The sequence below is a fragment of the Rhea pennata genome, chromosome 11 (assembly GCF_028389875.1).
Source record: "Rhea pennata isolate bPtePen1 chromosome 11, bPtePen1.pri, whole genome shotgun sequence".
Lineage (NCBI taxonomy): Eukaryota > Metazoa > Chordata > Aves > Rheiformes > Rheidae > Rhea > Rhea pennata.
In genome coordinates this window covers 7,044,092-7,066,261 of record NC_084673.1, presented here as the reverse complement: position 1 = coordinate 7,066,261, position 22,170 = coordinate 7,044,092, and the positions used below count along the sequence as shown (strand labels likewise).

Sequence of the window (22,170 nt, the reverse complement as noted above, 5' to 3'; positions counted from 1 at the left end):
AATCTTTTGGTTGCCTCCGTGAACTGTAAAATAAAGTACCCCGAGAGGAGCCCGTGGGGCCAAGTGTGCCTGGGAGCAAGGAGCGGGGTGATTTCCCAACCTCTTCCACCTTTTCTCTTCTTTTTGTGAAACCGTTTCTCTGCAGTACAGCAGGGGAAGGGTTAGAAAACCACCGCTTTTACCTTTCCAAAGGGTGAAAAGGTAGTGTGGACCACCGTGATGGAGAAGCTGGAGCTTCCCGGCAGTGCTGCGAGGGACGCCGGGACTGCGGGGCGCGGGCAGAGCCGCGGCGCTCCTGGGGATCCTCTTTCCAGTCCTCTCCGCTTAAGCATTTGCGTGCCGAGAGGGAAACGCAGCCGCGTCCTTGGGAAGCGAGGGGGAGAAAGGCAGCAGCAGAGCGGTGGTCTCGCGGCCGCCGTGGGGCCACTGTGCGGGCGTTTCGGGGCAGGAACCGCATCGTGGGGTGCACGCGGGGAGCCCCTCTGTGGCCAGCCTGGCGGTCGGGGACCCGCACGGGGTTGCTCCCTGACTCTTGGCACGCTGCTGAAGGGCAGAAGAGGAAAAGCGGTGGTGGCTAGCAGAAAAGCAATTGCAGACTTTTTTTTTCCCCTCTTGCACTAAGTTTTGCCAGAGTGACTGGCTCTCCGCGCTCGGAGCGAGCTGCCGGTCCCGGGCAGCCACGCAGGCAGCCCAGTGCGCACAGCTGGAGTGGGGAAGAGGAGGGGGGAGGAAGGCTTCGCCCAAGGCGCTGACCTCGCTGTGGTTCCTCTGTGAAACGTTTGGGCTCTCGTTCAAAATCCTGCTGCAGCTCTCGGCTCCCAAGTGTTCCCAGGATACCGAATGCGATACGTCGACAGCGCGCTGGTCAAACTTTATTCTGCGCTGCCGAAAAAGCACCACTTGCATTTCAATATGGACGATGATTTCATAACCCTGACCGCCAACAGAGTGGGCAGAGGAGTTGAGATTTTTTTACAGCTTCCGAAGGGCAATGGTTCTGTTTGAACCATTTCTTTCCATAGAAGAGCAGCAATTAAGTAATGCTATCCCAATCAGTATCTGCTGACTTTGGTCTGCGTTTGATGTTTTACATTGCATATGATCCTGACTTTCTGCAAAATGCTGTTGAGTGGAAACTGTAATTATGGACAGTGTGGCATATTTGTTGGGAAGATGCAGGGTTATGTGACTTGTGGAAAGGCCTCCTTCAAGAGAGAAGGAGAAAAAAAAAAAAACACCAAAAATCCCTCTGTAGGCTCTTTATCGCTGAGGAGGTGTTGCTTTGTTTCCCTTGGGATGCCAAATGCAGAACACAAAACCACGTCCTGCTCTCACCTCCCTACTTTTCCTAGGAGTTTAAATACCAGGTTTAGGAAAAGAGGAAGCTTAATTAAAGGCTGGTGATGTTTGACCTTGCAGATTTCTTGGCAAAGAGGCGGAGATCACTGATGCTGTTTCTGATGCCTGGGCTCTGCGGAGCACCTGGTCCTTGATTGGTTCCTAGTCTTCAGTCTGCTGCCCTTTCCCAGGAAAGGGTCTTTGCCCCTGTATCTTCAAGATCTGAAAAGCTTGGGGTGGGGTGAGTTTTTTCCCTGAATGGCTGGTGTATGGATGGAGAAGCTCTCCAGTGTCTCTGATCAGGCAGTGCTCCGAGAGCTCATTGCTCCTAACGGCGTTCTGAGCGTCGGGCGTGCACCAAGGGCAGTAAGTTGACTCTGGTGAACAGCAAGTGCCGTGCTGAGCTGCTCCTGCCACTGCCCTGCATTGAGAGGGACGCAGAGCAATTCCTGTCAGTGGTGAAAATTGCTAAGATGCAAGAAATGGACAGGAAGAGGTTCTGAAACCGCCTAATATGTGTTTTTTTTTTGTTAATAATAGAACAGTTTTTAGGGAAAATGAGTGATTTAAAATAACCGGCAACTTGGGCATTGCTACTACCAGCTTTATGTCCTCAGAATCTTGGCAGATTCTTCCTCCTCTCCACCGTACATCCCCTGGACAGTGCAAGCTTTGAAGAAAACCTCCAGTTTCCCCTTCCTTTTGCTATAGTCCTCAAAGTCCTGATCTGTGACCACCTATTTGCAGTAGCGAAGAACGTAGTGTGTTCAGAAAAAGTCCTTTCCCTCTGTGCCCAGCCGGCGCAGAATCCTCCAGGGCAATATCCCCAACGCTGCTCTGGGGTCAAAGAAGTGAAAACAAAGATGAACCTGGTGGGAGTTTTGGCCCCATGTGCTTCACCTTGTTCAAGCATCTTCCTTGTCCCCACTGCTGGTAAACAGGGAAAGTTCTGGCTCTTCTGCCAAAGAGGGATTTCTTTTCTATCAGGATCTTGAGGGCTGCAGTCAGACTTATCCAAACCACCTCTTTGCTCTGCTACAGCAAATAAATGTGCCTGCTCTGGGGAATGAGACCTCTTGAGCTCACACAATGTCCCCTGCTCCACTGCCTCCATCCCCCATCTTTGCTTTCAAAGGGCTGGAGAGGCAGAAGTCTTTTCCAACCTCCTTTTCTTGCTTGCTTTTTCCAGTGTGTGCTGATGAGCTGGTTTCTGCAGCCCAGGAGGAGATTAAGTGCCCTCATTTGAGGGGAGAGGGGGTAGATTTTCTGGTTTGCATTAATGTAACATGGTACTTGGCCAGGGATTCTCATTAGGAGAAATAAGGGTCACTGACTGTATCTGACTCTGCTTGCAACAGACTGATCAAAGCCTTGAGTGCTCCGTTTCCAGGCTTTTTGGCACGGTTCACTTCCTCTACTGCACTTATCACTGGGGCCATCAGGCAGTGGAGCCGAAGCCTCCTGGTCCCTAGGAAGGGGAAGAGAGCCTGTCCTCAGATTGCAGTGAAGTCTGCAGTGTCTGTGGAAGGTTTTGTCATCTCTGTGCATGTTATTTCCCAATGGTTGAGCTCTGTGCCCTGAGCCCAGGGGAGGGCTGATCCCTTGTGTAGCATGATAATCGGGATTCTTGTTACACCCTCCACCCTTCTTAAAACTTACAGTACTCCTGTCCTGTGTTCCCCCCACCCGTTACTCTGCTCTTTTATCCGTGCTTTTATTTGGTGAGTCAGCTTTTCCAGGAAACAGCCTATTCAGAGTTTGGTGTTCTCTGGCCCATGGTCCTTTCTGAAGATAAGGACGACCTTCCTGCAAGTGCATGCTACAGGCCAGCACGCCCTTGGGAGTAGAGCGCCGACAGGACCGGAGACCGGTCCGTGCCAGGGCCGCTCGCCTCCGTCTGATGTGCTTGGCCTGCGTTAACCACAGCGGGTTACGTCAAGAGCTCGGAGCAGAGGACGGCATGGGCGAGGGAGGCAGGCGGGCTTCCTTTGAAGAGGAGCCTGGAGTCACCGAGGTCCCTGCTGGGTGATGCCCTTGGCCATAGAGAGGACTGCAGTGCCCGTCCGCTCGCTTACGAGAGGGAGCTGCAGAGATGAGGGCTTGGGTAGATGGAGCTCTGTCTTGTCCCCGTGGGCCTGTCCGCCGTCCCCACCGTGAAGGGGACGACGGAGCCCTGCAGCGCTGGCAGCGGCCATCTGGGATCAGCCCAGCGGGGAGCTCGCTTTTCTTAGTGCAGCGCTCCTGAGGTACAGTAAATGTTAACCGTGTTATTCTCACTCTTGGTAAAGAAATGTTAGTCCTTCTTCTATGCCTTGGGGTTTTTTTGCTACTTATTGTTCTGCTTATTGTGGTGGTTTGGATGCTTAACCTGCTATTATTTCGTCCGTCTTTCCTACGCTTGTTTCAGCTCCAAAAGCTGGTTTTGCACGGCGCTATTAGCACTTAGTATTATTATTGGGTTTAATTTCTGATGGAAATACCAGCAGGAGCTTCAGCCTGAGCACAAGGGAAAGGATATCTGTTTAAACTTTAACCTTTGTTTTCCTAAGGCACTGAACTTCACCCTTACCGTTAAAAATGACCAGCAAAAAATCCCCTCCAGTGGAAAATGAGCAAATTTGGACGTGTCCCTGCTCCCCTAACTGAAAGGCTCCTCCTTCTCGAGGGCGTTTTGGTTGAGTGCTCTCCACTGCAAGCTGTGCTCTGAGCTTTGCTCAGCTTCAGCTGTGTTTTTTTCTTTTTTTTTTTCTTTTTTCTTGGGCCTATTGGCTCTTACAATTTTAAACATACGGGTTTTTTTTTTTTTGTTCTACCTTGGTTTTGCTTCCCCCTGTCTTGAACCCTGTGTATCATCAACGCTTCCCTCTGGATGTAAGGGGAAGTAGTGTGATTAATTTGGATCTATGAAGTTCTCTCTATAATCAGGAGATCTGCCTAAAATGTGCTCCACGTGGGTAAGCATGGTCTGCTTAGTTGCTAAATTATTAAGTGTTTTGTCGAAGCATTGCGTGTACTTGCACAGAAATGACTGAGTACAAAAAGTAATGTAAAAATTGGCAAGAAAAACTGTAATTAAAAATGTATTGGGTGGTAAGAGGGAGCAGGCAATGGAGTAGGTATGCTGGTTGGCGTTTCAAGACTATCCTGACAGCTTAGGGGGTTATTTTTAATTTGCAGAGGCTTTTTACAATTTTAAGTCTTGTCTGTGGTTCTTTTGCAGGAAAGTTAAGCAGTATACTCAACTTCTAGGCTGCTTTGGGATGTGTCTTTGTATTTGCAGGCTTTTTTGTAAAGCAGGTGGCCTTTTTTACTACTTCTGTGATAATGGAACAATGCAGGAGCGATCAGATTTCAAACTATTTGTGAGATCTAAGCCAAGCAGTGTGGTTTAATCTTTCTTCTACACATACTTAATATAAGCCATGATTTCCTTCAAATGGTTGAGCTTTGTACTTGTGTAGTATAACTATCTCCAGTTTTAGCAGATGACATATTTTTAAATGCCTATGGCTTTTATTAGATCCTTTTCTACGACTGACTTGTATTTACTTTGTGACTTGAAGATGGTATCTAAAGCAAACATGAAAGGAGTTTCAGTTAGTTTTGGTTTAAATGCCTTCTGAAGCTATAGTAAATCAGAATCTTTTCTTTTTCTGCCATGATTTTTTCTGAAAACAGGGACAGTAGGCAGCATAGACACTTGTTTGCTGTATGGGGGATGTAGTTAAGCAATGTTGTGTGTTTTTTTTTTTTCTTTTTTTCTTTCTGCAGGTTTTGAAGAATAGCCCATTTCTTATCGTAGTGGCTCATGGGGGATCCTCATGAAACCAAGCCTCGCTGCGCAGGATGTGGGGCAGCCGGTCCCCTCTGTAGAGCAGGAGTTTATCTTTGGTGTTGAAATCTGCCTACTCCATTAATTTTTACCAGGGTTTACTAATTTTTAAACAAGCTAGGTAGCTTCTATCCTTTGCCAAGCGGGTCCTGTGCATCGTGCTGCGATGGTCTCCAGAAGTTCGGGAGATGAAGTGAACAAGGCGGGGATCTCTGGGAGGCACGTGGGAGCTGTCGTACCTGGGCAGAGCACGTTCACAGCTCGCGTCTGAGCCAGTCTGCCACTCGTAGTCAAGATTTAAGTAGCTCGGCCAGTGCAAAGATAGACCAACGGTAGGAGTTACGCAGATGGAGAGGGAGAGTGAGGTGCAAAGTGAGGCTTGCCCAAATTCAGGCTAAAAATTTTGGTAGTGCTGGGGACTGAAAACTTAAATCCTCCATCTCAGTGTAAGGCTCCAGTTGCTTGAAGTCATAAGCACTGTTGGTGATTAGTTACGTACACTGATGTTTTTAATTCTAGCCACGTTCTGGTCCAGCACCTTCGAACAGCAGCTGTTCTTAAGTATTGAAGAAAGATTTACTAGCCAGGAAAATGCTGAGCCCCAGCTGGTATTTCATGAACTTACTGATGTGGATATATGGGCTTTCTTAATTTGGGCAACATAGAATAACAGCCATTCTTCTAACACCTTCATTTCAAAACTGTTGCTAATCTACTAATGGCCAAAAAAAAAGGGGGGGGAGGGTTGTACGGAGGTCACAACTCTGTTAAAATAGCTGCCCCGAAGTATGGCGAAGGCGGGTGAATACTTAAAAGCGTGCTCCTTTTCCGAATCCCTTCGCGGTGGAAGGAGGGACGCTGCAGCAGTAATGCTCTTCGTGCTCTCCGGCGTTGAGCTCGCTCCTGTCACTTGCGTGTATTTTTAGCCTTCCTAGTTCCTGGTTCCTGTAAGATTGCGTTGCCCGTATCTGCAGCATCCCCCTCCCCGCAGGAGCACAGCGGAGAGCTCTCCTGGCCAGGGGACCAGCTTCGCCGGCCTCCCCGAGGTGGCCCACGGGAGGTGGTGATGCTCTCCGGTAGCTGCGTGCTTCCCACCTTCTCCCAGCACGGATGTTTGAGCATCCCCTGCCCCGAACGGACCGGCGCCCCGAGGGAGGGTCTGACATCGCTTGGACGCTGGTGCGTTGCCGTTAAAGCTGTAACTAGTGCTCAAAGCTCGCAGGAAGCGGGGATTTTTGGGGGGAAATCAGGCAGGCAGAGGAAGCTGCAGCAGTAGCCCGGGAAGGAAGAGCAAAGTCTTGTAGCTGCTGCGCTCTGCGGTACGGGCTGCTTAAAACCCCGCCGGGCAGGGAGCCCATCGCTTCAATTACGTCCAAGTAACATCATCTTTTTTTGCTATCACAACTTAAATTTTGGTGAAAGGAGGTAGGGAAACAGTCTAGATCCGCTCCATGCTATTCTGCATGTTTCATGCTTTTCCCGAAGGAACGGCCCTTCGTCCCGAAGTTGCTCTCGCGTCTCGGCGGAGAGCTGTTATTACGACTTCGCCATCTATTAGCAACCTGCAGAGTCGTTCGTGGAGTGACGGCGTGTGAAGTGCAGTTGTCAAAATAATAGCTTTTGACTGCAGAGCGAACGAGGGAGCTTTTGTCATAGATGTAGGCGTCTCTATCGTGAACATTCAATTTTTGGCAATTGGAAAAAAAATCCAAGCAATGTGATGTCAAGCCTTCGGTTTGCCTGCGTGGCACTGCGGCTCTGCTGTCCGCCAGCACCCAGAGTAGGGAGCAGAAACCTGATGCCTTCCTGCTGCGGGGGGGGGGCCTGACATGCTGTGGAGGGTTTTGCTGTGATCTGTGCATGAGCTGCTTCAGATGGGGGGGGTGAGTAAAGGGGAAATGAGGGGTGAAAGCCAAACAGTAGGCTGTAACTGGTGGAAGAACAGAGAAGCCGGTCTGGTTGTCCAGCACACTGTAACTAGGGTTTATTCTTCTGTTTTGGGGCTTTGTCTAGAATTAGCCATGGAAAACCTGAGATACGAAGCATGCAGTCGCACCAGGTGGGTATTGCTGTTTGTTCTTCCAGAAGTGCTTTACTGCTGCTTTGCTTGGCAAGTTGCTGCCTCTGTTTCCCCACCGCAGGGAGAGGAAGCTCCCGTTCCTGCTCCCGGGCGAGAAAGGACACTTGCAAGTCTCACCCGGGGCGCCGCCGGGGACTTTGCACGTTGGTGTGGTTTGTGCCTGCTGTCCAGCAACCCCCGCCGGGCTTAGCTGCTGCGGTGGCCCTGCCGGCCGCTCCCATGCCGCGGGGCCGTGGTCCTCGCTGCTGCCTCGCTAGTGCAACCTGCTCGCTGGTGCTGCTCCCAGAGCCTGTCCTGGGTTTGCTCTGAGCTGTTGTAGAGGGAGGTTTAAGGAAGGCAGTGGAGCAAAGAGCAGAAGAGCTGCTGGATGTGCTTCTTTTTCCATGGTGCATCTGTAAAAACACTTTAAGATGCTGCAGTGAAGGGTGGAGAGCTGGAAGGGGGAAGAAGAGCTGCCCTTCTCCTTGGGCCAGCCCAGATGTTGGTATGAGAAGAGGCTTTAAATAACCGCTGCCCAAGGCATGCAGATGGGGCTGGCTTGGGGTGATTTTTGGCATTCTGGCAAGGCTTTCCCTAAGCAGCGGTTACTCCTGGGCCTCGCTGCCTCAGCATGGTTGTTTCCAGAGCGCTGTTTCCATCTCTGGGTTTGCTTGTGGCTTGATGAGCTGCCTGTGACGCTGCTGAGCTTGAAGCAGGGCATGCGAGCAGTGTCTGCCTGCTGTGGGCTGAGGTTTAACGGGCAGCTGACACATGATAAGGACTTTGCATTTTTGGCACCTGCTCTGGTGGGGTTTCCAAGCAAACAAGCTCTAGGTTTGAGGATTAGTAAGAATAAGAAAAGCATGAACAGTATCTGTTGGTGTTTTAGCAGCCCAGCTGCCTGCTAGTGCCCTTGAACTGTGAACAGTGAAAAACATCTTTCTAGTGCATTTTTGAAAAACCCCAAACCTAATTCTAAAAACCCTTGGCCTGATCTGAGAAGTGGTTTTTTTTTTTTTTCCACTTCTCTTAACAAAATTATGAAGCAAATTGAAAATGCCTGTTAAGTCCAACCCTGTGCAATGCTTTTTGGTGTCAGTCTGCTTCTGATGTTGAGAAACTGAATGTCAGAAAGACAAAATAATTTGTTTATGGTCTGCCTAACCATAGGCCCTATTTTAATCACATTCTGTTAAGTCATCTTGATTTCAGCAGAAAAGGACTGTGATGGGGTTTCTGTGGTGCTCTTGCCCTTCGCTGGTTTTTGCAGGGTGGCTGGAAGCGAGCACTGCCGGAGTCTGGGCCGGTAATGCTTGCTGTATGTGCGAGGGGATTTGCAGTGGATGGAAAACTAGTTTGTGAGCTGCTCTGCAATTTTTTTTATTTTTTTTTTTTTTGAAAACGGACTTTTTTCATGTGCCAGGCAGTCAGGATCCTACTGTGTTTCCCCACTGAAACAGGTCATTTTAAGGGCTATGGTTACTGATGTGCATCTGATGGCACTTGTCTGACATTTGCAGGTGTTTTTAACAAAGTCCTAGCAAGTGTGGACTTTTACGTGCGAGTTCTATTTAATTAGACAAGCGCTGTTACTTTCAGTGTTTCCAGGAGCCCTGTTTTTTATGCATGTTAATTTTAACACAGGAAGAGCTCGTGCGTGGGCGTTTCAAGCCGTGAAATGGTTTGGCCGTCCCTATGCGACATCTCCTCGCTAGAAAAACCTGGCTGATCGAAACGGCCGGGGGCGGTTGTAAGTCCCTTGGGGCGAAGCTCTTGCTTGGGGCGAAGCTCTCGCCTCGCCTGAAGGGCGCGCGTCGCTGGCCCGGGCGGGTCCCGTACCCGGAGCGCGCGGAGCCGTGACGTCTCATTCTGCTTAGGGGAAAAACCAAAAAGCGAGCGGACGGGAGCAGCGAGGGCTCGGCGGGCGGGTTCGTGCGCGCTCGCCGTTGCGATGGGGCTGTGCAGCGGCGCCCGTGGGTGACGGAGGGGTCCCGTCGGGGCTTTCCCGGAGCCGGGCGCGTGGATGCCGGCGGCTGGGAGCGCGGCGCAGGCGAGCGCGGCGCGGGAGCAGGGCGGCGGGGATGCGGGACGGCGCGGGCCCGCGGCGGGGAGGCGGGAGCGGTGCTGCCTGGTGACGCGCCTGGCGCTGGTGTGAATGCTGAGATGCGAGCCTTTTATTTGAAATAAGCTTTCCATGCCGTGATCTTGTGACCCTCTCTATTTCTCATTTTTAATTGAGACTTAAACATGCCTTTTAAAATCACGTGTGCGCAAGTGAGGCTGTGAGGTGTTTCAGGTGGATTTTAAGCATGTTTTCCCGTCAAACCTTCAAGGAAGGTGCTGTTTCTCTGGCATCCCGGTATATATTACGAAGCCGCTACAGAAACTTGAGGCTGTAATTGTTTCTGCCAGTAAATATTGGCACAAGAAATGGTTTGCCCGTAAGTGGGTGTCTCCTAATCAGGAATAGGAAATAGGAAGAGATGCTTAAAAGTGTATCCCTAAGGACTGCAAATGCTTGACGAAGGTATGCTACCCTTTAAATGGAAAAACTGCAGAGCTCTTGGGCAGAGCCTGCAAGCGTGGTGTCCTGGCAGGAGCTTGTTGTAGGTACTGACATGTCTGCACCCTTGTGCGGTGAATTGAAGATTTAAAGGGAAACTTGCGGAAAGCCAGAACTGAAATTAAGAAGACTTTAGTCATGTGCTGTGAAGTTTCAGGTTCTGTGTAAGTATGCTGCTGTGTCAGCAGTTTGAGATGGTTTGTGTGGAGGGACCCCAGGCAGAAGCACCCCCAAGGTGCCTTTCCTCTTGAAGCACAAGGTGGAGAGGCTTCTTGCTGGCAGATGTTCTTGGGACCCCGGCAGACGGGAGCTCTTCCACTGAGGCAGGCCTCCGGCAACAGCAGATGTTGCTAAAAACCACTGTGCTTCCCAGGCGCACAAAGAAGTTCCTGGTGGACCAGGAAAGCGGTGGCCCCTCGTCAGGACCTCTGCATTGCCACGCGGAGCAGGGAGCCGGGCACCGTGGGGCCGGGGTTGCGGTGGCAGCCATGTGGGACCCCGGTTGCGGTCTCAGCCCCGCCAGGATTTTGCTAAATGACCTTGCGTGTGTCCCATCTGCTCCGTGCGCCTTTGCAGGGGTGGAGGAGTGAACCCGCGAGGACTCGGCCTGCCTTATTTCCCATGAGCAGAATGACTCACTGGAGTCTGCAACGACGAATACCAATAGGAAGACTTTTGGGGGGGCTAGAAGCTTAATTGCCTTCCCTGCTTGTCTCTAACAGTGTGCCGGGGAGGAGAAGCGAGTTGGTACCCGCACCGTGGTGGTTGGGCACCGTCTGGCTTCGGAAACGGATGCCTACGTCGCACAAAAATTTTGCGATAACAGGATCGTCTCATCCAAGGTGAGTTTGCTCGGTTAATGGAGGGGGTGGTGTTACGGTGCTGCTTAACCATAGTCTGCACGTATTCTCTAGGCAGGTACTTCAGCCTCGTCTTGCCAAAAATCGTGTGTTTTTTTTTTAATTAAATCTTTAAGCCCACACTTGAGTAATTACAAGCTCCCTTTGCAAGCGGCAGCCGTCGAGCCAGCGCGCAGCCGGAGCAGTAACCAGCCCCTGCCCGGGCGCCGGCCCCGGCAGAGCCGGGGGCAGGATGGACCAGCCCAGCGTGCAGCGAAAGGCGTGCAAGCAAAGCGGGTCGCATCAGCCCGAGGCGGGCGTTGCTAGTGGCCGTGTTAAAACTCTCCGTGCCTCTTGAGGGCTTAAATTACAACCTGTATGATGCAGCCCAAGCGCGTCTGACTGATGCTCCACTTTTCCTGCTCGCTTTTTTCCCTTCCCGCTCGTCCCAGTGAGGATGTGTACAAGTTCCTCTGTGCTAGGGGACAGCAAAACACACGGCGATGTTGTTCTTCATGATTTCTGGTATTGCCCTGTGAAGAAAGGGAAGGTTAAGTGTAATAGAGCATAAGATATAACAGCAACTTAGATTCAGAAAAGGAAATGGGAATTATTTTATAAATTGACAGATAAATGATTCTACTATTTTTGTTCTGTGCTTTCTTTCCCCTCTCCCTTCAGATAGGACAAAAATAAGTGTTCTGTTTCCGAGAAGGAAAACATTCATATTGTATTAACGTAGCTTTTGTTTATTGAGGGAAAACTGCATGATGACACCTGCCTTACGTTTAGCTTCTTCCTTGATGTTTGTGAAGCTATTTCAAAAGACTTAAAAAAAAAAAAAAAAAAAGAAAAAAAAAAACTTCAGTAAAATGTCAAACAAGTGGCGTCAAATAGTGTCAATACAGCTGGATACATGTTGCATTGCTCGTGGTTCATGATGCTCAGCATATGGCATCAGGCTTCAGTTTTGCTATGTTTGTGCTGTAAAGAAACTTTGTTAAATTGCATTTCACTGTTTTTCATGTTGCTATGCTGAATGCATTTATATCAGGAAACGTTTTAAGTCTAAACATCTTAAAACCATGCAGCATTCCCACTGACTTTCCCTGACATGCAAGATTCATAGAGAACAGCTTCCTGTGCCTTGGTTCTGGTAAATGGTTTCTTTTAGCACTAATTTCATCAGTCACCTTTGATTATTTCTGAATGTCGTGTCCCTGTTCTTTTCTGTCCATTTATATTTGCTAAGCATGGACTCTTTCTACCTACCTACTTAAGTGGACATTGATCTTGAGCCTTTGCAACCTGTTATTCTTTATTTATTCAAGGCACACCAGAAGATCAAATATTAAAGGGAATTTAAGAACAATTTGGAAAAGAGTGGGTCTAGTGTATGTTATGTCTTCAGTAAGTCACGTTTCTCCAAGTGCGTATCTAGAAGCTGACTGCTGAAACAAATCCTGTTACCTCTGTTATCCTTCATCTCCAACTGTGTGGCTTGAGCTGTTTGGACAAAATAGGAATTCTGGTGAAATCTTTGGCCCGCTTTCAGCTGCTTTGTGAAATGATGGAGAGCACCAAAATTGGAAGTGTGTTGTTGGAAGTTTAAACAGGAGTGAGGTTGCATGATAGCATGATAGCGTGTAGGTGCATCATGCTGAAGTTTCAAGAACAGTCACCTGGACCTCTGCTTGCAGGGCCCACGAGCTGCTCAGACAGGTAGCTGTGATGCACCTCACCGCGTAAGGTCTGCATCGTCGAGGAATTAGTCAAGTTACTTCTAACTAGACTATGGTATCTTATAAAGCCTGTTCATGAAATGGTCTGTCACCACGTGGCCCTCTGGCACGCACGTGTTGCAGCAGTAGATGGTGTTTAAAACACCGAAACGCTGTTTTAGTAAGCGGCCTGGTGCCGTGCCGGTTCGCAGGCTGTGACCAGCTGGCCTCCGCCGCTGCGGTACGTCGGCAGGAGCCGGTCCGCAGAACCACGGAGCGCGTGGTGCGCAGAGCCGGTGAGCTGCAGAAGTCTGCTGATATTAACAGCCCTCTGTTAATCAAAAACACCAGGGAATTGCCCCAGGAATCCCTGCCGGGGCGGGTAAGGACTTGATCGCTGCAGGCTCCACCTCTGCCTGCAAATTCGGTGATATTAAAACAGGAATTTATTTATCTGGTACAGCAGCTTGCCTTAGTCTAAGATGAGAACTCATTTGGGGTTTTGCGCAGATCTGTAGACCCAGTCTGTGGTGAGCTCTGTCTTGACCTGTTTGTGTTGACATCTGGGAAGCTGCAGCACAAAGGTGTCCCGTTTCTCTCCTCTGCAGTATACGATCTGGAACTTCCTCCCGAAGAATCTCTTTGAACAGTTCAGAAGAATTGCCAACTTCTATTTCCTTATTATCTTCCTTGTGCAGGTAAGAAGTTTTTACGCTGAGATTGGTGCCAAGGGTTTTTCTTTAAATACGATTTTTAAGACCAGCTTGAAAAGATTTATATGTAAAACTGACTCTCCTGGTGCTTGTGTTAATTTTTTTGTTATTGTTTTTTATTGGAAGCTGTGTTGTAATTCTGGCACTCAATTCAAGGTGTAATAATTAAAATGTTTGGGCTAGAGACCACATTTGAATGACTGTAACAATTTAAAAGCCTCCTTAACACTTAAACCCTATTAAGACTAGCTAAACGGTGGAAATACATGGAGTGCTGCAGAATTAAGATCCAACTTTAGCTGCTTTGTCACTTCTGTCCCTAAAACAATATACATTTTTCCCAAGTTGTATGATGTCTGTTAGGTCTTAGTTGTAGTAAGCATCAAGGCAAGTAGGAAAAACCGCTTGTCTGTAGTGAAACTCGTATGAGCTCATAACACGAGCTTTGGGAATATGGAGTTTCAGGAAGTTATTTTACATGATGAAATAGTAAATTTTATATACAGAAACTCTTCTGCTCTGCCTTGTGTTGTGGGGTAGGGGACACATCCTGAGCAATCCTGAATACTATTTTTTCTATTCTGTCAACTGAAAGAAAAGCAGGCTGCCCAAATATGTGGGGGAAGGGATGGGAAGGAAGTTTGGGAGAATCACCAAGGGGATTCTCTGGGGTTTTGTTGACCCAAATCTTGGGGCGTTGCTTTGTTCTGGCCTGCATGTTTGAAGGATGGGTGCCTGCAGGTTTTATCCTTGCAGGAAAGGATTAGTGTTTACAACTGTTCCAGGGGCTGCTGCAGAAATAGGTGATCCCAACATAACAGCGGCGGATGGTTCCTAATGACAGTATTAATGGAAGGCCGATGTGCCCCGGCAGCAGCTGGCTCCTGTCCACGGCTTGATTTTGCCGGCGCTGTTCCGCTTTGTCAGAATGTGTCTAACTTGCCCTGTACCAGCCAATGCCCTGGAGTCGGGATGTCCTTTTCGTGTAGCTGGCTGTTCAGTGACACGCTACTACGTTAGCTCTGCTGACCTCCTGGACATGAAGAACAAGGGATAGCCTTGATCCTGCTCGAACAATTTGCTGCAGTTTCAGCTGCTACCCATTTTTAGACATAGGCATCTGCAGGTGAGCAAGAGAGCCCTGTCCTTTTTGTGGGCTGGGATCACCTCTAAAATAAGGAGACAACCCACATGCTCCATTAGAAATAAAACCCCAAAACAACCAACCAACCTGAGAGCACTAATAGCTGCTGCCCTGTAGAGTAACGGGCAGCTCCTGGCACTGTTAGTTCTGTAACTGCTGGAGACTTTGCTTATCTTTAAGCATTCAAGGTAATTCTGTTAACTTAAAGTAGCGAGGGTTTCCCTTGATAAATGGTGTCTATAGCTAAATGGTGGTGTTCAACTTTTAATTATTTTGATAGAATTACCTTAAGTGTTTCATTACAAGTGAAATAGCACATGGTAGCAGGTCTCTGAAGCACGGAGCTTCTTAAGGAAGCAGCGTGTTCCACCAAGAGCCCTGCCAGCACCTGTCTGGTGAAGCTGTTCTGCCTGCCCTGAGGTCTGTAATCAAACTAGGTGATGTTCAGCTGTCCTTTTACAGGGAGGAAGAGAAAGTACATGCGTTAAACATAAAATACCATGTAGTACACTAACAGGGATATGATTAACTATTTGATTTGCCTGTTTGTTGCAACGCTGAAAGGTAACTGTGAATAAACTTCTGGAGGAAAAGGTGACTTCAAATAAGTAATCAATGTGTGCTTTTAGAGACCAACCTGACAACAGTAACCTAATGTAAGAGGTATCAGAAGTGGAAGTGTTCCTTTTGGTTGATAAAGATTGTTCCTGGGTTACGGTCTTCAGTTTGGTGAACAAAGAGTCAGGAGGAACCTGTTAATAATGGAAGGATTTTGCCACTTTTAAGTGGATCCAAGTTAAGCAGTGGAAGTCCTAAAACATTTTGAAAATAACTTCAAAGGAGTCTTTGTTTGGGGCTGTTTTTCATGTGTCCCTCTGCCTTCCATGAATGGAGAAGGGGAGAAGACCAGTACTGAGCCGTGGGATGTGTAAGGAACACAGCAGCAATCTCCAAGTGCATAAATGAGTTATTCTGTGTATGTTACCTACTGTTTGTATTCATACAGCTATAACATAGCATTTGTATGGACAGAAATCATACTGTTTGCTTGAATAAACATATCCACAGCTGGATCTTGTCCAGTGCAGAAAACAGTCGTGTTGGGTAGCTGGGGGAATGCCAGGAAGCAGAGCGTAAATATCTCTGCCCTCTTGCTTGGCCTTCTTAGTTAAAAGCAAAAATTCCCATTGTATTTGGAAGATTTGTCCCATTTTGCAAGGTGAATTTTGGTTGATTGGCCTGTGCCTCCCTTTTGGCTTTAATATGTGGCCATCTGGGCATAACGTGCTTTGTGTGATGTGCCTGTGCAACACAGTAAACACTTCAAATTCGAGTGAACCAGGGAATACTCGTTTTATTTCTGGGTTTACCTTTGCACTAAACTCTTACCGCTTACCTGACTACTTTTGGGATGTTTTTCTTCCCATCTTAGTATCTTTTGAATCTCTTCTCTATCTGAATCCAAAGGTGCAGGGTAAAATTGCAAAGCACGGCTATTTCAAAGAGTTAAAAATTTCCACGTAGCTTCCTCCCAGCGGATGAGAACAGCTTTGTGCTTTTCACAGACAGCCTAAAACAATAAATACAGATTCTGTTCTGTGAGCGTGCCAGTGAAATGCAAATAAATGGAGCAGGACAAAGTTGCTTTGTGGGAGCAGAGAGCATTTCTGGTGCGCTTCCCCGGCCCTTGCCTCTGCCGCCCTCCACATCTGCCTCTGCTCCCGCTGCCCCGCGGGGCGGCAGGAGGAAAAACAGCCAATTTTGCTGCACCTGCGGTTTTCCCTGTAGGCTCCGGGTCTGCCCGAGTTTGCTTGGGAATTTGCAGTGTTTTGAGGTGCTGCTGGAAACGTTGCTCTAGGTGGTGAGGAAGCTGTGAAACGTGTCCCCGTCCCGCCATGGACCCTGCGGGTGGGCGGGGGGGGGGGGTCTCCGTCCCGGCCAGCTCAGGAGGCAGAAGCTGGCTCGCGTCGCGAGCGTGACCGCGGCGCGTCCCGTCAGCGCTGCTCCCTCCTAATTGCAGACCTGCTCTGCCTCTTTGGGCCGAGCTGGGATGCCGTCAGAAGAGCCACTTCCCGTGCCCCGAAGGTTTAATTAAAGACTGCGGTGCTCTGCTGCCTGTTGGCCCGGCTGGGACTGGTGCGTGCCGCAGCGCGGGCTCGCGGCACGACTGCGGCACCGCGCCTGACGTGAAGGACTCTGCCAGGGCCTTCAGCGTTGTCTTCAGCAGTCTCTGCGGAGCGCTTAAATTGCACTCCCACCTCTGAATTTTGAGCCCCGAAGGCAAAACTCTAATTTCTGTGCCTCGCTTGAATATTCCTGTCCCGTTCTGCAGTGCCGCTCGTGGTTATCTGGGGCTGTGGTATGTCGCTTTTAACCTCTGAGCGCTGGTCGCGGCCGTGCGGCGCCCGTCTCGGCTGTGCCGGCAGCGCGGGAGGTGCCGGCGCCGCCCCACCACGGCCGTGCTGTGGGGCCGCAGAGGTGCCCGCTCCGTCCTCGTTGCCGTCCCGAGGAGCCCGCTCCTCTGGGCTCGCTCTTCCCGCTAGCGCTCGCCGCGGAGCTGAGCGAGCTTCGGTGCGGCTCGCCGTCGGGCCGGTTCCGCGTGGGCTCGGCACCGCTGGGGCCGTCCGGCGGGATGGCCCCCGTGGAGGCGGGGACGGCGCGCGAGCCCCTCGCCCGCGGGCGCCCTTCCTTCCCGAGCCCGCTGCGCGTCCCCAGGCGTGCCACGCTCCTTCGCCACCCGTTGCCAGAGCTTTTATTTCCGCTGCTGCCTGCGAGTGTCACCGCTCCAGCTGGTTAGGTTTTGGTTTTATTTATTTTTTTTTCTCTGTGCAGGTCATAGTGGACACCCCGACCAGTCCGGTGACCAGCGGGCTTCCCCTTTTCTTTGTGATCACTGTCACAGCCATCAAGCAGGTAACAGGATCCCTTTGGGGGAGGAAGGCTGCTTCCTGCGGGAAGGTTTCTTGTGTTCTTGGGGCTGTAAAATGGGGAAAAATAACAAATTCGGTGTGTATCGCAACATACTTGGAGATTACCAAAATCAGCTGATGAGCTTGATAACCGCTTCTCAGAACATCAGACACACGTTGGTGCTTTTCTGGAGGGACTGCATGTTGAATATGAGGACAGATCCTTTTTTCTTTTTTGACAATGTAAATGCTATCTATACATTTTGTTGAAAGCAAAACGATGGTTATTAAGGTTATCACTATAGCTAGCTCTCCAGTTCTGGCTCTGCTGAAACTTTTCTTCTCCTTTTAGATGTGTTCTCTGAGCCTTTGCAGAATACAGAGACACGCTCCAAACATAGCCTGTGCTGCGCTCCCATGTTGGTAAATGAAAAGGACAGGCTCCGTTCAGACATCCAGCTAGTCCTAAAAATACATAGTCGTCTGTCACCTTGCTGCGATAAAAGACCTTTTCCCTCCTGTACTATGCACATGTGCCACTTAAATTTCTTTCGAAGGAGTTCTGAGGAACGCTGAATTTATTCATTTTTCTTTCCTCCCTTTCTCCCCACCAGCACTCACCTTATTTCAGTAGTTTCCTTGCTTTGTTAGGAGTTTGCGTTGCCTGTGTTTGTGTGCCTAGGGATACGAGGACTGGCTGAGACACAGAGCTGACAACGAAGTAAACAAAAGCAATGTCTTCGTTGTTGAAAACGCGAAGCAAGTGCGGAAAGAGAGTGAAAAAATCAAGGTAACTTTTTAGTTGAGAGCTGAAGCCAATGGGAAAATTAGGGCAGGATGTGTGTCTTGTTCTGCTGGTTTTTTTTCCCCAATCTGGGTGCAGCTGGGTGTTAGGACTGCCAGAGCAGTTCCGGAGGTGGCAGTGGGCGCTCCCACGGAGGGGGTGGTGGGTGCCACCGGCGCCGAGCCGCTCCGAGACCCCCGCCCGCCTCGTAGCTGAGGCTTCCTTTGCGCGAGCACCTTTGAAAGGCTTTTTGCCTTGCAAGAGCCCGGCCGGGGCTGACAGGCGACAGATCTGTCATCGCTTGCGTCTATCTGGGACAGGCAGTCCTTTTCTATTTCCAACTCTCCCAAGGACACCAAAAAAGTACACCAGCGTTGACATTAATTTGTCACCCCACGCTTCAGACTAACGCGGAGTCTCCTGCTTCATTTGGGTCTTGCAGAGAAATAAATAAAACAGGTCGCGTGGCCCCTCCTGGCCCGACCCAGCGGGCTCCAGTGTGAGCCTGAGCCTTACTGTTAGGCAGTTAGGTACCTCTTCTGAGCACGGAAGTCCTGTGCCCTACGGAAAGGGTGGCAGACAACCCCCTGGTACGTAGGGGATTAGAGGTGTAGCATCCTTGTAAATGAATAAATGGCCAGGTTCTTAATTCCCTGTGCTTTACTGCTCCTGCAGAGACTGTAGCTGGTTTCATGCAGCAGTTCTTGTTTGTGAAAGGTGAATTACTGAATCTCTCTGGATTGTGGATGCGTGTTATTTTGGGTTTTTTTTTAATAATCATAAACTCTGATTTCTCTTCTAGCGAACATAATTTCTTTTAGACTTTGAGAGAAGTTAAATCTGCAACCATCTAATAATAACCTGAAGGGCTTTATGAAATGGTTCGTTTAAACATTTTTTTTCTTCCAGGTTGGAGACATAGTAGAGGTGAAAGCAGATGAGACCTTCCCCTGTGACTTGGTATTTTTGGCTTCAAGTAGCGTTGACGGGACCTGTTACGTCACCACAGCCAGTCTTGATGGCGAGTCGAATTTCAAGGTGACGGGGATGGATGTGCTGTGTTCGGGAGTTGCTGCTCTTGGTGTACAGATGCTTTTAGTTGCAACTGAAGTCAGTGCTTGTGCAGTGCGTGTGTCTGCTTGATTAACTGGAGATGCTCCCATGGCACCAGTCCTCATGGTGACTTGGCTATATTTAACATCTGTTCCTTACATTTGCTCATCCACTGAGTCAGCACCAAGGTTCTCTGTGGGTTGTTTCTTTTTCCTTTTTTTTTTCTTTGTGTCTATTTTATAGACAGCATTTCTTGCATTGCCCCAAACTGAATCGGTCTTCGTGGATGCGGTTCCCTGCTGTGCTGCCCGTCCCTGGAAGCAGAGTGCCGCTTACCGTCCTGTGTCGTGAGGTCTGGGGCGTAGGTGAAACAGCGAGTGCAGCTGCTTGAGCATCCAGCTCCCATTTCTAGCACTTGTAAATGCTTCTGCTGTTTGAGAGAACTTTTTTTTCAATGAAATCTGGGAGTTCTTAAGGCCAAAGTGAGGGGAAAAAAATCTGTGTTTTACTCTACAGGAGTCATGCTCCTCCTCCTCGCCCCAGTTTTTGGGTCAAGAAGGTGAAATTCCTCTGGCATTTTTCCTGCTCAGGACGAATCTCTTCCTTAGTTTGGTTTCTTCTCACCTCCCCAAAATGGGGAAAGAAATGATGACAAAAAATATTCTATATCAGAAGACAAACTTGTTTGCACTTGTATTTGATAAACATTTGTACGGATGTTAACAACTACAGTAGGAAAAAATGCAAGTTACTTTAAAATTACCTGACTAATTCCAGCACACTGAAGCTGGTGGGAATACCATCCCTGATCTCATGCATTATAAGGGGTCTACAGCTAGTCTCTATGGGTGGCTGCTAATTGATGCTACAAATCACACGTAGGTGCTATGCTGTGTTCGCGTACGCTAGCAAAGAGGAATGTAGCTTTGATGCTGCTTGAGGCCCAAAATAGATAATCAATTTAAATAGGTGATTGTTTATTAACATCAGGTACATTACGTGCATTAGTTAAAATAACTTTGGAAGTCCTAGCTCTTACCAACTTTTGAATGCAAGTAAAATGCTAAATTTCTGTTTTAAGCAGTGGTTTCTGAATTCTTGTAGATGATTGGGAGCTGTCTCCTGTTTCTTGATAAAATGAAAATGAAAAATGAAAGTTTGAAGAGAGTGGGGTAGGGAAAGGATAGAACAGCGAGTGCTGTTTGGGGACATAGATCTAACGTCAAAAACCAGGCTTTCTGCAAAACTAGGGCGAGGGAAGGATGATCGTGTACTCTCAAAACCTTGTGAACACTGAAACTTGCTGCCTACCTGTTAGATACTTTTCTGGTATTTGGCATGTGTCAGATCGTGCTTATGCAGGAAGATTCCTAACTGCATAAAACTAAGGCAGAATTATACAGCTGATTTTGGCAGGGTTCTGTTTTTTGAAGCAGGACTCCTTGGTCGTATGGTAGGTAAAAGAAGATGAGTGCTAAATAAGCCAAGAGCTGCTATCGATTAGGAGGCTGCCTGGAGGTATCATCCAGGGCTTTCAGTGTCCGTGGTCGCAGGACCGGTGGACGCGAACCTCAATAAAAAGGCCTGATTCACTACTGGGCTTTGTATGAACAGATCTGAGGTGCTTCACAAAAGCTGTGATTTATAGCAGAATTGCACGTGTGTGCGTGCTTTTAAGATGAAAACCTAGGCAGGAGACCAGAAGTGCATTAAGGCGGGTATTCATAACATCGTGAATGCAGTGCGTGTAATGTCATGGACCTTCCTGGGATGCACAGTAAGAGGAACACGAACGTAGTGGCCTGAGGAAGCTTTTTAATGAATTTGTTTACAGAGATGGATTAATGCAGTCTGTCTGAGAGCCTGGGGTGACTTAGAGCTCTGAGCAGCTCCTATAAATAGAGCCTTGAAGGCGGCGGGTGGATCCTTCGTGGGCTTTCTAATTAGTTGTGAGAGATGAACCTTCGCAGCAGCAGCTGCTAAAAATAGCTTCGAGTCTGTCGGTGCTCTGCCCGGTCCCCTGGCACCGCAGCCGGCTCCTAATGGCCTTCAGGAGCGGCGCGGGCCGCGGAGGCCCCGCTGCCCGGGGAGCGCCGCAGCCTCCCCGTGGCGCGGGCCCGGCCGCAGGAGTCGCGAGCCTCGCGGGCTTGGCGCTCGGGGGGACCCCGAGCTGCTCCGTTCTTAGTGCATTCCTTACTGAACAGCGTCTAACGGCTCCTTCCTGCTGCGGTTCTTCTAAGCACGTTAACTTCGGCCTTCAGCTGGCTTGTGGGAGAGGGGCGAGAGCTCGGCTCGTTCTCGCGAGCCGTTTCCACGCAGCCGTGTTTTAAGCCACTTGCTAAAAGCCGCCGAGCGCTGGAGCGTGGGTTGTGTTTCTGGGAGCTGGCGGGGCTAGCTGGCTCCCGTGCTGTCTCTGCCTAGACTCACTACGCCGTGCGGGATACCACCGTGCTCTGTACGGATGAAGCCATAGACTCCCTTACTGCCACCATCGAGTGCGAACAGCCGCAGCCCGACCTCTACAAGTGAGTACTGCGACGGCCGCTGCTCTTGGCCTCTCCCCGCGTGGCGTTCGCTGGCTGGTGGTGTCGTCCTGCGGCTGCCCGAGCCCGCTGCGCGGGCGCCCAGTCAGCCGCAGGCCCGCGAGGTGCACGGAGCTTTCCTTTCGTCCGAGAGAGAGACTTTTCTGAAGGTGGTGATAAGCTGCTGGCCTCCTTCCTGACCAGGGATGGCAAAGTCAAAGCCAGCCTCCTTCAGGGCTCAGACTTGCAGTAAAACATCTCTAGTGAAGTGCCCCTCACGGTGTAATGAGTTATTCTTTGTCAGCTAAGCTGGTAGTAGTGGTCCCCGCACCTATTCTCAGGCAAGCATATGCTTGAAGTAAAAATGCGTTGGCCCAAACTTGCTTTTGGGAATCAGGGGTCTTTGTGGTTAGACCCCTTGAAGGGGGTTTGCTGCAGTGTGTTTTACTTGGCACGTGAAACAGCAGTGCACGTGTGTAGTCAGTGAGTACCGCTCCCCTGAGGAGCGGAAATGGGAAGAGCAGCGCGGGCTGGGTGGCACGTGGTAGTCTCTGTCCAGCTTGCAGGGACCGCTCCGAAGTGGAAGGCTCTCCAGGGTGCTAATCTCAATGTTTGTTCCCATCCCCTGATGGGGTTCAATATGCTTGTGGTTGCCCTTTGTAATGGAAAGTCAGCACATGTTTATAATACAGG

At 49.5% G+C, this 22,170-nt stretch overlaps 1 protein-coding gene across 8 annotated transcripts in view; it reads left to right on the top strand.

The window, feature by feature from the left end:
- The window catches only part of ATP11C (ATPase phospholipid transporting 11C), a 66,616-nt gene that overhangs the window by 12,417 nt on the left and 32,029 nt on the right, over positions 1-22,170 (top strand). For 7 of the 8 annotated variants that reach the window (XR_009959619.1, XM_062585004.1, XM_062585007.1 and 4 more), the window contains exons 2-7: positions 10,515-10,634; positions 12,961-13,050; positions 17,042-17,122; positions 17,801-17,908; positions 18,812-18,940; positions 21,377-21,480. Coding sequence is in view for 7 of the 8 variants with exons in the window: in XM_062585004.1 (XP_062440988.1) it covers positions 10,515-10,634; positions 12,961-13,050; positions 17,042-17,122; positions 17,801-17,908; positions 18,812-18,940; positions 21,377-21,480 (632 nt within the window). In the remaining variant the exon portion in view is untranslated. Of the gene's footprint in view, positions 1-7,203; positions 7,230-10,514; positions 10,635-12,960; positions 13,051-17,041; positions 17,123-17,800; positions 17,909-18,811; positions 18,941-21,376; positions 21,481-22,170 lie in introns of those variants that run through there. The other variant, XM_062585005.1, reaches the window with a different exon arrangement.